Here is a 16269-nt window from a genome sequence, read left to right on the forward strand (position 1 = left end):
AGTGTACGGACGGTTTGGATATAACTAATACCTCATGATGGCACCCACAGAACTTGGTAACGTCAACACACCAGCCACATCGGTGGTGTGTGGTCCACCAGCCGCCGGCCAATCCGTTTCCGCCATTATAGGCTGCTGTCATTGTTTATCTTTCTTCTTGCATGGGCGCACTTTCTTTAACGCAAAAAGACACTGAATGAAATCTGTAAGTCCCATCTCTGCTAAGCAAACACAGAAAAATCTGATAGCCGCCACCTCCAAGACTCTCTTTCCCTCCTCTGAGAAATTTCTGGCATCCCTTTTCAAATTGAATGCTGTTTTGGACTAGCTGTTGCAAGTTTTCATATGGGTTTCTGGCATATAAATACCAATGCCCATCTGATGCAGGTGTCTTGAACTTGTGGGATTTGATCCTGATATTGGAAAGATGGTAAGACCACCTTGTTCTGAGAATATGGGATTGAAGAAGGGGCCATGGACACCAAAAGAGGACCAGATATTAGTAGCCTACATTCAAAGGCATGGCCATGGGAATTGGCGGGCGCTTCCGAAAAAAGCCGGTAAATTCGAATTCTGAAATGGGTCTCTTTCGATAGTCTAGATCTATAATACATAAGACTTCTTTGATGCTTTGATCGACACAGGGGAAAATGACCCATGCATGTAGTAGGACCTGTTAATAGCTTAGTTTTCTTTATGGGGGATGATGCAATGAAGCAATCTTCATTTGGGTCGTTTTGGTTGAAAATCATACCAACCGGACGGTCCTAATTAATCATTGGTTTCTCCTGTTGAAGCCATTTTCATCTTAGCCTTCAATTTGAAGGAGACCATTTGTATGGATTGGATCATATATTTGGTTTGATTTTTCAAGACAAGGACACAAGATGGGTGGTCTGGATCCACTGGACCTCCTCTCATGTGTCTGCCACGCAGACAGAAAATCTTCCTGTTCCTCATTTGTCACAAAATATATCGATTCTGTAGTTCTTTTGTAGTGAATTTGCAATGAAATGAAGGGTGATTTAGAAAATAAAAGATGGTTTGTATGTTTTCATGTAACTTCACTAATTTATATGGAGTCTGAGATTCTCTTTGGTGATAGACTTTCAATGAAAATCAAGGTGATTTTCAACATAAAAGATGGATCTTATGTTTTCATTAAGTTCAAGAATCTTCTTCAAATTCTCCACGAATTTAGTATCTTTAGATCTGCTCAAAAGGCTCTTTTTGTTACTCCTGTGAAAATAAAAACAAGTTCCATGAACTAATTAATGAAGTCATTAAACTAATTTCATGCAATCTTTGGGATTAAAAAAAAAAAAAACTAAGATTCTGATGTTATTGCCAACTTATGATTTCCAGGCTTGTTAAGGTGTGGGAAGAGTTGCAGACTCCGATGGATAAATTACTTACGACCAGACGTCAAAAGAGGGAACTTCAGCAGAGAAGAAGAAGAAACAATTTACAGATTACATGAATTGCTTGGGAATAGGTATAGATCGGTCCATGTACCATTTTCCCTTCTGCTTTTGTCATTTTCCACCAAAATCATCAATTGAAGGGCATCTTTGTATCAAGACATTGGGGTATAAAAAGGTGGACCACGCGCGGCATCAAGATCAACTGGTTACAAACATATTTTGAAGTATGAATCAAACCCTCGGCTTTACATTGATTTCAATCGGCTGATTTTTTATGGTGCAACCGAATGCTTGCATGCCAACTGGATATTATACACAAGCGACTTGTATTACTGACGTAGGGATGGACGTGATGAAGTCGATCACCGTCTTCCTTAGGGATAACTACTCCGAATCCACGGAACTTCTTTGGACTCCTCATAGAGATTCCTCAAATCCATGAAAAAAAAAAGAAAAAGAAATAAACTCTAATAAATTAAAAAATAGCAAAGTTTCATAATCAAACTTCAACTCAAAACTCCTTACTATAAATAGTAAACTTGCTATTTATAGACGGTCATGATTTCTACTAGACTTCATGGTTTTCGGCCAGTCCAATTTGGCCTAACCACGTTATTCTCTTTTTCCTATTTTTTCTAAGCCCTTTTTATGTTTGGCATGAAGCTCAAAGGATCAAGAGTTATTATGATCGAACTAAAAATTATTATAAATAGTAAAAACAAATTTAAAATGGACTTTCGACCGTCGATCTGATGGAATCTCGCAAATTCGGCATGGGCAACCCAGTATAGCGGGGTTGGGCAACTAAATAGCTTCTCCTACCTCAAAATCATATATAGTACGTTGAATAACTCATTCTTGTCAGTGAGATATGTCTGTTTTAGGGTTAACTCATTCTTGTCAGTGAGATATGTCTGTTTTAGGGTTCTGAGGGTCCTAATCAATTCCACCTCCAATTCTGCCTTCTCTGGTCCATCTTGGATATGAAAGTGTCCGTGACCAGCTCTACATCAATTATCTATTACAATTTTGCATTTGGTGGCACCAAATATCATGATATGATATTTCTTGCAAGCCATAATCTTCATTAAGATCAACAAAATGTGACCTCTTAGACAAGATTAGGAGTAAATCATAGCGAATTCTTACATGTTCTTCACTTGATTCCAGGTGGTCAGCAATTGCAGCTCGGCTTCCAGGACGGACAGATAATGAGATAAAAAACGTCTGGCACACCCACTTGAAGAAACGCCTGGACCGGAATCGGAAGACTCAAGCTGTAAAACAGTTGGTGGAAGGGAAATTGCATTTTGATGTTTCCACCACTGGCCCCTCGTCCGTCTCTGCTTAGCCCCACTGGCCGCGAACAGTGCTGCCACTGTGTTTCCTTTGTTATGCGTCGCTGCGGCCATTGCCCTACTGCCACATCATCCATTGATTTTGGTGAACCCAGAGCCACCAAAAGCATCAAACTACCATCAAGAGCAACATCTCCTACTCCGTTTTCAGTTGTATCGTTGTCATCTTACCCACCAATATTTGGTCAGCATCCATCTGACAATAAAAGGAAAAGCAAAGAATAATAAAAAATAACACTTGTCATAGGAATGAAAATAAAGTATTTTCGTTTTCAAATTAGATAAATCATTTGATCTATGATTCACTGGAACAAAACACGAAATGGCCTGGTTAGGTATAGGTAATGGCCAGGCCAGGGAATAAAAGAACCTTTCCTACGAAATCAAAGAGATACACTTTATGTGGAGATATCTATTTTGAATTCTTATTTAAATGCAATTACTGATAAAATTCGTGTGTGTCTTCGAATGCTCAGCTGCGTGCCAGTTAATATGGAACTCGTGCGAACTTTTTTAAGAACTCATCATATGTAATGTGACTCCAAAAACTGAACAGTCCACATGAAGCACCTCATGAAACCCTCCGGGCCTAATTGTTACTTTCATCCAAAACTTTGGTCAGCATCAACCTGACATTGATTTTCAATTTGGTGAACCCTCTCAGCGCACGGGCTTGATGAGTAGGCAGCCTCTTTGGAGTGGGGCCCAACGACTGCCTTGGCCCCACCCCATTTAAAGCCCGCCCACCCCTTCAACGCCCCTCTCTCTCTCTCTCTCTCTCTCTCTCTCTGTTTACTCTTTTCAACGTCTCTCTCTTCTCTAAAGCAAATCTCCCCCTCCTCTCTCTATAAATGCAAGTCTTGAAGTAAAATAGGGCATTAATGCATTTTTCCTTTGTTTTGTGAGATCTCTTGATTTTTGAAAGTTCTCTCGTATTTGGGTGAGTGAAACCTCAACTTATATGTAGTGTAATAATCAACTTTCACTACAAAAAATAGGCTTTTTACCGACGAAACTTTTACCTACGATTTTTTTTTCGTAGGTAAAAATGACTTTTACCAACGAAAATGATTTTCGTTGGTAAAAGTTTACTTTTACCTACGAAATCCTAATTTCGTAGGGAAAAGTCTACTTTTACCGATGAAAATTATAATTTGGTAGGTAAAAGTAAACTTTTAGCAACGTAACTTTTCATTGGTAATGGTTATTTTTATTTTCTGAAAAAAAAAAATGAAAAATTTTCTTTTATCAACGAAAATCAATTTTCGTAGGTAAAAGTGTTATTCCCGACGGACATAAACCGTCGGCAAAAATCTGGTATGATCTAATTACCAACTAAATATATCTTCGTTGATAAAAGTGTTTTTCCCGACGGACATGACACGTCGGCACAAATCTGGTACATTGTTAGTACCGATGAAATAGTTTCATTGGCAAATGTGTTTTTACCGACGGACATCAATCGTCGGCAAAAATCCTATACAATTTTATAATCAACGCAAAGCATGTTGTCGGTAACAGTGTTTTCCCGACGGACTTGAAGCGTCGGAAAAAATCTGGTAGGATGTAAATACCGACGGACAGGCATCGGTAAAAATATGTTTTCCGACGGATATCAACCGTCGGAATAAATCCCATTAATTCGTAGCTCAAAGCAGGACCGTTTTACCGACGAGCTAAAACCGTCGGAAAAAGGTTCCTACCAAAGCATGTTAATTGTTCCGACGAACTAAAACCGTCGGGGAAAGGTTCCCGCCAGGGACCAAAGATTCCCGCCTTGGCCGAAAGTATAACAGTTTTGCCGACGCACTAAAACCGTCGGAAAAAGGTTCCCGCCAGGGACCAAAGATTCCCGTCTTGGCCGAAAGTATGACAGTTTTGCCGACGAACTAAAACCGTCGGGAAAAGGTTCCTACCATGGCATAATTGTTTTGCCGACGAACTTAAACCGTCGGAAAAAGGTTCCGCCAAAATATGTCAGTTTTTTCCAACGAACTAAAACCGTCGGGAAAAGGTTCCCACGCCGGTAGAAATAAATATTTAAATTTATCCCGACGGCAGATAACCGTCGCTAATGTTTTTACCGACAAACAGAAGCCATTGGTAATAATCCTTTGTTTTTATTATATATATAGAAATGCTCACACACACTAGTTGGACATTGCATTTTCGTCCAACTAGTTGATGAATTCAAGGACCAATTAATGCTATTTAATATTAAGAAAAGTTATTTTTAAGAGGAAAAGTAGACACCAGTGGTGGCCCCACTTTAGTGTTAAAGTGAAATCCACCCCAACCATCCGGTGAGTCACCCGGTGTTAGAACCATGGGTTAAAAAATCAGCATCATCTATGGTTCAAATGGACCACATGATTGAAAACAATGTACAAGTAAAACTCACTCTCCAAACTATTTTCATTGGTTTGGCCCACCTGAATCACGTATGCCCCTAATTTTTGGACATTAGGCATAGATTTTTAGTGTGTCATCTTAATGGTTGAAGTGGATTTATTAACATTAGTTGATATCCAAAATAGGCAATGGATTTCAAGAGAAAATGGGATGAATTAGGAAGCTGCACACATGTAATATATTTATGCATGCAGTAAATGTAAATGAAATCTAGTCCATTAATTAGGTAGGAGTTCTTTTAAACGTGTGAAGGACATAAATTATTATTTTTAATGATTAATGGTATGATATCTATTTACAAAAAAAATGGAGCTATTAGAAATTCATTTTAGCCGTATACATTTAACTTGTATTTGTGGCTTCATTGATGATGATCGTTTATTAAATTTTAATAGATAAAATATAATTAATAGGCCTTATTTAATGGACAGGCCGGATCTTTGACATATAATTTCTATCATACTTATGTAAAACTTGATATTACGGATCTCACATGTGGTATATTACTTGGGATAGAAAGTAATTTTTTGCTATTAAATGCACAGCTAGTTGGACCAATTTGATTTGTCCAACTAGTTGTGTGTGAGCATTACTCATATATATAGTTTTTATATCATATGAGTGGAAATTTTTATGCTTTTTATAATTAAAAAGTAATATTTAAATGATTTGTAATATCATATGAAAAAGAATATTGAGAAGTTTAAAATTTTAACAATGTTTGAGAAAAATTTTGAAAATAAAATGATGCTTTTGAAGAAAAGAAAATTGGCATTTTGAAATTATTGAGAAAATATTTTGAAAATTTGAAAATAAAAATTCAGAATTTGTATTAAATTTTTTTTTTTGAAATAATTTATAATAAAAATGTTTTTTTGTTAAAATGTTTTCAAAAATATACATTTTATAAAAGAATGTTATTTTTAAATGGAAATTAAAATTTATGTATGAAAAAAAAATTACTAAATTATTAGGCACATCCACTAATTGTACCTTCAACCATTTTTGGAAAATCTAATCAGTCTAGATTGAAGAGTAAATAACTTTAAATGTTTAAATCAAATTTCATTAAAATTGTTGATCAATCTTGTATGCTCAATATCTTTTTCATATGTAACCTGATCGGGACAAATAACTAGTGAAATTGAGTATTGATCAGAAAAATATAGTGAATAGACCAGACAGTAAAATGGGGCAAATATTTTGGTCAAAATTGTGACCAACTTTATTGACCTCATGAGAACCTAAGTGTTGATGTAAGTTTTGTGGGCCCCATCATAATGTGTGTCGAACATCAACACCATGAATTTAATGTGTCCCCTTCAGGTTATGAGATATGTAAAAAATCATCCGTATACGAAACTCAGGTGGGCTATGCCATCTAAAACCATGTGAAGACATCCTAAAAAATATAAAAGAACTTGGTGGGGCCCATGTGAGTTTTGGATGCGGCTGAAACTTGGTCTGACCCCTCATCCAAGTGGGACACACATAATGAGTGGGTTGGATATCTTAATCACATTTAGGTTAACCCAATATATGATTATGAAAGGAAACCCCTCTCCACTCTATTTAGGTGATTTACTAATTACCCTGAGTTAACTTTGTGGGGTCTACCATTAATTATTTATTTTATCCACTCTGTTCATCCATGTTAACAGATGATTTAGGATCTAAAGAACAAAAAGGAATCATATCCAAAGCTCAAGTGGACCACACCACAAGAAATAGTGTGATTGAACCTCTACTATTGAAAAAATTCTTGGAGGCCATAGAAGTTTTGGATCAAGCCGATGTTTGTGTTTTCTCTTCATTCATATCTTTTTGATATTATGAACAGGTTGGATGACAAATAAACATTATTGTGGGCCCAAGGAAGGTATTAATGGTGGAAATCATTATTTCACATTGTTTCGTGTGGCATGGTCTACTTGAGTTTTGGATTTACCGAAAATTTAGGATCAACCCACACCGTTCATTCATTTTTCGAGATCATTTTAGAGAATTATCCAAAAAATAAATCATATCCAAAGATTAAATGGACCGCACTACAAAGAAGGGGAACATATTGGCTACTTCTCCTGACACTAGCCAATGGCTAGTGGTTGGTGCTATGTGGGCCCCACCATGATGTATGTGTTTAATCCACACCTTCCATCCATTTGTAGAGATCATTTTAGGGCAATATCCAAAGAACGAGTTAAATCTAAAGCTCTAGTGGACCCCAGTACACAGAAAACAGTGGGACAGTGACGCCCACCATTAAAAACTTCTAAAGGCAGTAAAAGTTTTATATGAAGATGATATTTGTGTTTTCTCATATTTCATGTATTTTTATACTTTTGAACAGGTTGGATTTCAAATAAACATTATGGTGGGACTTAAGATAGTTTCAACAGTGGAAATTACTATCCCCGCTGTTTTCTATGGTGGGGTCCACTACAGATTTTTATCTGCCTCATTCTTTTGATCATGACTTAAAATGATATCTCAAAATGGATGGACGGTGTGGATATAACAAATATATCATAGTGGGGCCACAAAACTTGGTGACGTCACTGACGTAGGGCGTCCAAGAGACGCCCACTGTCACAGTGATGGAAACGGATTGGCTACTCCCCCTGCCACCAGCAATTGGCTGGTTGTCGGTGGTCTATGGGCCCCACCATGATTTATGTATTTCATCCATTCTGTCCATCTATTTTTATAGATCATTTTATGGCATGAAAGAAAAAATGAGGTATATCTCAATCTCAACCGGACCACGTTACAGGAAACAGTGTTGAATGAACGTTGAACATTAAAAATGTTTTGGGGGCCATAAAAATTTTGGATCAGGCCAATTTTTATTGTTTCCCTTCATCTGGGTTTTTACTACCTAATCAACATATTGGATGTCAAGTAAACAGTACACTGGGCCTTAGGAGGATTTTAATGATAGATATCCAATCATTGTTTTTTTTCCTATGGTGTGGTCTACCTAAGATTTTTATCTCTATAATTTTTGTATAAAGCCCTAAAATGATCTGTAAAAATGGATGAACGGAATGGATGAAACACATACATCATGGTGGGTCCCATAGAGTACCGACCACCAGCAACAGGGCCGGTGCCAGCGGGAGTAACCAATCCGCCTAGGGCGGATTTCCAGCGGAAGCCTTTCGCATGACTTCCGGCGCAAGGATTCTAGGTGGGGCCCGTTGCGATGTTTGTGAGAAATCAAAGCCGTCCATCTGTTTTCTGACCTCATTTTAAGCTATTATACCAAAAATGAGTAGGATCCAAAACTCAAGTGGGCCATAGGAGATGAAACAGTGGGGAATGGAATGCCTACCGTTGCAACCTTCCTAGGCTCTACCTTGCTGTATATATGCCATATAAACCGTTTACAGCATCTAAACCGTTTATAAGGTCATTTTCACTCAGATAAAGTGAAAAAATGAAAAAAATTATATCGTCAAAAACTTTTATAGACATATAAATATTTCAACGGTGGTCACTAACTATCCACTGTTTCCTCTCGTGTGGCCCACTTGAGTTTTTTATCCTCCTAGATTTTGGTCCCACGTCATAAAATGATCTTAAAAAACGGATAGAGGGGTTAGATTTCACACAAACAACTAAGTAGGGCCCACACAGAATTTTGTGCAAAATTGGAAATCCGCGTCCGTTCGTCTTCGTCAGCGACTCCTCGCTTATCTCTCTCTCTCTCTCTCTCTCTCTCTCTCTCTCGGTCCTTTCTCACGCATCCTCTATCTTTCTCTGTCTCTCTCGGCCCTCTCTCTCTCACGCATCCTCTCCCCTTCAATGATAACAACACTTCCAGGCTAGAGTTATTACAGGAATTCAAGTCCATGGGAGTGAAGATTTTTCAGGTACATATATTTTCACTTGAGTTTCAACTTAGAAAAATGAAAGAGGAATTACAATTTTCAGTTGGCTTGGTAGGCCCACCTCCTCATGATCTGACCTGATCGTATGGTGAGTGAGCGTTGAAATTGAATAGGGCGTGAGACATACATCATCTTTAAATTCACTTCAGTCCCCTTCTTCTTTTTTTTTTTTGTCACATGTCCTAAAAGATATGAGAAAAAAATGGATGGACTGTATCAATCTATTTTTTCTGTGGTGTGGTCCACTTGGGCTTTGGATGTAACTCCTTTTTGGGATATTGCTTTAAAATTATCTTAAAAAATTGTTGGACGGTGTGAATCAAACACAAAAATCATGGTGGGCACGAAGAAGTTCTACACATTAAAAGTTGTGTTGTGCAGTAAGCAATTTATCTCAGAGAGAAATCTGGTCTATCTTGTGAACTGGACTCATCAAATGGCATCATGCAATGATAAGTGCCGGCATCGAAATTTCCATCATATGCAATCCTCACGTCCTCTTTAGATCCAAATAAATCAGACCAATCTAAAGCGTTGGTGGGGCCACAACATGTAAAATCATACCCAAAACCCTGTAAAACCAAGTGGTATTGCCAACCTCAGTTTTGAAATGGCCTGATTTTTGGAGTACTCATTCATCCGGATGGGATAAATCTTATTCATGGGTTGAATGGCATATGTAAAACACGGTGGAGCCCAAACACAATCTGAAATGTTTTAATGGTGGGTGTCAATGTCCCAGCCTTATCCTGTGGAGTGACACACACATGTTTTGGGTCGGCTTGATTTTTATTAAACGGTGTTAAATTGAAGAGATGCACCTTATGTACGGAGTGGATTTGGACCCTACATCACGGCGGGCCCCACACACAACATCATAGAATAAGCCGAGAATCTGAAGGTACTGTACAACCTCTTGTCTATTTTATTGGAAAACATCATTTTCCCGCACAAGCAATCGTTGTTGTCTGTACCATGTGATAGACCACGAGATTGCACCACGAGATTGCAACATGTCTTTAAAACCGATGTATGGTATCCAAAGGACGTGTCCACCACATATATTACATTATTTCCCTTTACAACTAGCAATCACTAAATAAGAGTCATGATCCACTACAACTTCTCTATAACATTATTTCAGTGTAAATCTACATGTAGAGCCCAGGTGGGCCCACATATGATTAACAAAGACTTCAATTCACTACATAATAATAATAATAAATTTTCACCGGTGCATGTCTTCTGTGCCATGTGTTTGAAAGGGTTAATTACTCGTATTCTAGATTACACTTTTAAATTTACTGATTTAATATTTGTCAGTAGCCACCTCAGTCTCTCTCGCATTCTCTCTCTCTCCTCTCAGTGATCGGGAACCCAATTTTCAGCGTGGACTCGTGATCGGGGCTCCAACTCAAACTCCTCTCGTCCTTTTCCTCAAAGCTCGAAAGGTAAAAATCCTAACCCTTTATCTAAGCTCCTCTCGTTCTCTTCCACAAAGCCCGAAAGATATGCAAAGAAAGCAAACCAACTTTACATCAAAATGACTAATTTTTTAACATTATCAAAATGACTAATATGTACATCCTGAACTAGATCCAACTTTCAGTTGGCCCACATCACAGGAAACAGTGGTGATTAACCATTAAAAACTTCTTATGGTCACAAACGTTTTGGATGAAGCTGATACTTGTGTTTTCCCATCGTCAAAGTTGACCTCATCAACTGATTATTGGGAGGGATCAACAATCGAAAGTAGGTCACAGATGATGATCGGTTCATAAACATTATTTGACCATTCAATGTACTTTATTATATTAGTTTGGGCCATCCATTTTTTTTCTTTAGATTGATTGGATGGTTAGGATCATTAGATCATAGTGACTTTTAAGAGACTCAACAATCAGAGGTGAGATACAAATGATGGACGATCGAGATCATTGATTGGACCTTTTGTAGTACAAATAAATGGGAGCGGATTTATCATTGATAATGCCTTTTGCAAATTTTGTCTATACATACCACAATCCCAACCGTCCAAATCATTGAACCCACCATGGTAGGGTACAGAAGAAATGTAAAAGTTGGTAGGAGGATTATAACCATCTGATTAGTGAACAATTTTTTGTAAATATTGAGTGTTTTTCCTTTTAACCATCCATTCTATGGCCACCAAATAGACGGTTAAGATCTTTCATTCAATTTGATTACTGGGTCTGGCCCATATTCAAAGAGGGTCACAAATTGGGCCTTTTGGGGTGGGGTACATTTAATGCACGTGTACAGAGAAAATGGCATGCGTGTGATAGGCAATAATACTACCCTTTTGTTCTTTTGCTCTTTGCCTTTTTGTTTCGTCAACGAAATGGATCCAAGAACCGTAATTATTAAAGTATAATCTATTAATTTAATACGATAATAAGTTAATGATTAGTGATGGCGTCCTTTCTCCTAATCAGTTAGCTTTGGAGTTTTTTCTTATAATTTTTTACACGTTTGATGGTCCAACTAGAGTGGGGGCATCAAGTTGATCAACTTTTACCGGACTGAGTAAATTCAGTTAGGCCCACCTTGAATGTATGTGGTCTATGTAGCCCGTCCATCCGTTTTTCTATCTAATTTAGGGGTTGAGCCCAAAATAGGAGAATATCCAAAGATCAAATGAATCATACCACAGTAAACAGTGGGGATAATAATTTCCACCGTTGAAACCTTTATAGGCCCAACAGTAATGTTTATTTATCATCCAACCTGTTCATAATATCTACACCCTACACAATCCACTTCCCTACTATCCTACTGTGGTCTTTAAAAACTTAAAGGAGGGAGTGGGTTTGTCAGGGATATCTCTGGGCCCCACACAACCCTCTGCGCCAGTAGGCACATGCATTTCGGTCTTCTATATATATAGCCCTCTGCGCCAGTAGGCACATGCTTTCAAACTGCCCTTTAAGGCACAAGATACATATGTACACGTCAACGTTTGACATACGTGGAATATCCAGCTGCCACAAAAGGTGGACCACACCATGATGGTGATAACATGGTAAGAAAATTAGGCTGATCAACTTATGAGGTGGGCCACACCAGTACAATGAATAATGCCATTAGCTGTCTAATGTCCATATTGTCGTATCATGCTAAATGAGTGGATGGGCCTAATTTAGGCGTTACATCCTTTTCAGGATTGGATATAGGAGGGCTGGTATTTGGAATGTCAATGCATCCTGATGGGGCTCATCCCATTTTTTTTCTTGGGGTTGTTAAGTAAATCCATTGCCTTCTGTCAATGTGCATATTATTCCATTGCCTTCTGTTGCCTAAAATGATCCTTGCAAACCTTAATGAACTTGTATATTACATTTTTTTATCTTAAATTATTATTGTGATTAGTTAGTTTATAGTTGTGACTTGTAATTGTGATTTGTAAGTTAGATAATTAGTTACCCGTTTGAGGATTTCTATGGGGCCATACATAGATAAAGTGTGTTTTTGGTGGCATAGAAATCGCTCAAATTGTCCCATTTTGGACAGTTCAAGGTTAGATGGATAGTATGCTTTCATATAATCTATTTAAATGTTCATGCCTTAGACCTGTTGGGGACAATGCCAGGTTGTTTACATCGGAGGTCGGTGTCTTATGTCGATCTCTGATCCCTACCACCACCTCCCGTTGGGTAGACGTGACAGATGATGTGCAGCAGCACATCCGTCAGCTCCTTACGGTAAAATTTAGTAAATTAAATTTTATTTTGTAAATTTTCATTTATGGTTAAGTTATTTTCTTAATAAGTTTATTACCTTAATCCATTATTTACAAAATTACAGGATAAATTTGTCTTGGATTTGAGTGTTCCATACATTTCCCATGCCGTCGACGACATGATCAAGGAGCGGTTTAAGGAGTACCGCAGTGATTTACACCAGTGGTACAAGCGGTGCAGGAGCCTCGAGGAGGCCGTATTGACCGCACCGCCGCACGTGACCATTGACGATTGGCGGATACTCTGTGAGAGATTTTCGTTTGAGTCTTTTCAGGTAATATTTACATATTTACGATATCTTAAGGTAACAATTAAATTTTTTAATTAATAATAATATATTATGAATAATGTGTTCAGAAGAGGAGCAAAATAAATTCTGCGAACAGGGGAAAGTTGGAAGTGAACCACATAGCTGGTTCAAAGTAATTTGTACAACTTCGTCGCGACATGATAAGAAGTTACTGGTTATTATTAAGTTGATATATTTTTTCATGTATTTATATTAGCTCTATTGTCATTTTGATTGTGCAGCGAGATTCCGTCACTGGACAGGAGCCCGGACCAGTAGACTTCTACAGAGAGACTCATTGTCGGCAGGCGACGGGATCTTGGGTACATCCTACAGCCAGGGAGAATTGGGTAAAAATTGTTACATTGTAAAATTTAATTGCATTGAATTATAATAATGTTATTTGTTATGAAAATTCATGTTTTCATCACAGGCGGCGATGGACGCCATACGCAGTCAGCCCACTCCCGATGGTACTCAGCGGAGTGAGCCAGAGATCCTGAGCGAGGTGCTTGGCACACGTTCTGGATATGTGCGTGGGCTTGGCCATGGTGCCAAGCTCATGACACCCGCTAGAGTTGCATCCAGCCGATCTGTCGCTGGCGAGAGCGCCATACGCCGAGCTGATATCGCAGAGAAAGAGGTTCAACATCTACGGGGCGCCGTCGACGAGATCAAAGACCAACTGGCGAGGCAGAAGGAGGAGCATGAGAGGCAGAAGGAGGAGCAGGAGAGGCAGAGGGAGGAGCAAAAGAGGAGGATGGAGGATATGCAGGTGGAGCATGAGCGACGGATGCACGAGATATTACAGGTTCTCGCTGCACACTTACCCATCGATGCCCCACCACCTCCGCCTTCATCTTTGTGATTTGTCATATTTTATTTATGATTTATTTTATATAAGAATGTTAAACTTATATGTATTTGTGCGTGGATGAATGTAATGTGGATAAGACTATTTGTGTATGTATGGATGTGATTTGTGTTTGGATGGATGTAGTTTATGTTTGTTTGGAAAAATGGAAATATGAATATAATGAAATATATTGTAACAGGTGTATAACAAGAATTTTTGCAAAAAAAAAAAAGAAAAAAAAAGATACTTTTACCTACGAAAATTTTCGTAGGTACAAGTTTCATCGACATTTTTACCTACGAATTTTTTCGCAGGTAAAAGGTTCATTCACATTTTATTACTTACGAATCATTTCGTAGGTAAAAGTTTCATCAACAGTTTTACCTACGTCAAATTTCATAGGTAAAAAGTCTTAGCACAGTTTGTACCTACGAAACCTTTCGTAGGTAAAAGTCTTAACACTGTTTGTACCAACGTAAAATTTTGTAGGTAAAAGTATGAACACAGTTATTAGCTACGAAAACGTTCGTAGGTAAAAGTTTTAATACAGTTTGTACCTACGAAACATGTCATAGGTAAAAGCTTTAACAAAGTTTGTAGCTACGAAAACGTTCGTAGGTAAAAGTCTTAAAACCGTTTGTAGGTAAAAGTTTCAACTAAGTTTATAGCTACAGAAACATTTGCAGGTAAAGGTCTTAATACAGTTTGTACCTACGAAACATGTCGTAGGTAAAAGTTTTAATGAAGTTTGTAGCTACGAAAATGCTCGTAGGTAAAAGTCCTAACACCGTTTGTACCTATGAAAAAATTCGTAGGTGGAAATTTTAACAAAGTTTTTAGCTACGAAAATGTTCGTAGGTAAAAGTTTTAACAAAGTTTTTAGCTATGAAATGTTCGTAGGGAAAAGTTTTAACACTTCGTAGCTAAAGTCTTAACAAAGTTTTTAATTTCGTTGGTAAAAGTCTTCCCATTGCCAACGATGACATTTTTGCGTCGGTAAAAGTCTTTAGCCACGGCTTTTTACCAACGAATTTACCGACGTAATATTTCGTAGGTAAAATTCTTTACCTACGAAATAATATCATTTACCTACGAAATTTTTCGTAGGTAAAAGTAAAATTTCTTGTAGTGTTTATTTCCAATAAAAATAATTAATTTTCATTTTTCTCTCAATTTTTTGCTTGTATCCATTTTTTTTTTGTTGGATCGACATAAATTGGCATTAGAGAAAGTCGATCATAGTGCGAGGACGAGGCTAACTGTTGGGTTTTGGACTGCGAAATCACACAGAGATGGATCTAGGATAACAATCCAAGAGCACCGAGCAAACACAAGAGAACACAAAGATTTAACATGGAAAACCATTTGGGAAAAAAACCACAGCGCAAAGCGACAGATCTTCACTATGAAAGCAGAAATTATAAAGAGGAAGGACTTATCAGACTTGAGCAATCCTTAAATCTCTCTCTTGCTCCACCCTTTTAGAAACCCTAGAACCCTTTTAGAAAGTCTTAAAATTCCTTAGAATACCTCCCAATCCCGTTTACATTCATATATATAGTTGTAGAAAGAATCCAAATAAAATTGGAAAGAATCCTAAACGAAATCGGAAACAAATTCCGCACTTTCGCAGTTTTGTGAAAAAATCCAGGCAGAATCTGATTAGTTTTAAGATATCAAATACAACACTAACGCCATAGTACGGATCCACTCGAAGATATCAATGTGCATGGTAAAGTGGAGGAATAAAAATAAGCCAACAACCACATTTATAGTATGATGAAGGAGGTTTTGCGTAAGCTTCCTGATCAAAGCCCTACAAATGCACCAATAGAATCTTCCATTGCACAGCACGCCAACAACGCTAGTGAATCGAGATCCAATCTTCGGTCTCACCCACAAACGATAAACAGAAAGAAATATAATTTAGAAGAAGAATCAAAGCATTCCAAACGAAACCACAAGACAGGATATACGTGGAAAAACCCTAACAAGGGTACAAAACCATGGGTGCAAACTTCCACTATGAAAAATGAAGATTACAAACAATATACTAACCTTTTCCCTTTAGATGTATAGAGAAAACCCTTTGCCCACACTTTAGAATAACTCCCATAACCATAGAAAAGCCCTAAGGACTCCTATTTATAGTTTAGGCAACTTCCCTTTCGCACCTCTGCGAAAACCGTCTCAAAAATCCGCAGTCAGTGTAAAATTCGAAAACGAATCCGCGTAACCTCGATGGGTCGAGCAGGCTGCTCGACTGGTCGAGC

General features: G+C 37.9%; 1 protein-coding gene across 1 annotated transcript in view; it reads left to right on the forward strand.

Annotated features, from left to right (window-relative positions):
• Positions 1-259: 259 nt before the first annotated feature.
• The window catches only part of LOC131240370 (transcription factor MYB4-like), an 82435-nt gene continuing 66425 nt past the window's right edge, over positions 260-16269 (forward strand). The window contains exons 1-2 of the mRNA XM_058238553.1: positions 260-560; positions 1366-1495. Coding sequence (XP_058094536.1) covers positions 428-560; positions 1366-1495 — 263 coding nt within the window. The 5' untranslated portion in view covers positions 260-427. The remainder of the gene's footprint in view (positions 561-1365; positions 1496-16269) is intronic.

The sequence above is a fragment of the Magnolia sinica genome, chromosome 3 (genome assembly GCF_029962835.1).
Source record: "Magnolia sinica isolate HGM2019 chromosome 3, MsV1, whole genome shotgun sequence".
Taxonomy (NCBI): domain Eukaryota; kingdom Viridiplantae; phylum Streptophyta; class Magnoliopsida; order Magnoliales; family Magnoliaceae; genus Magnolia; species Magnolia sinica.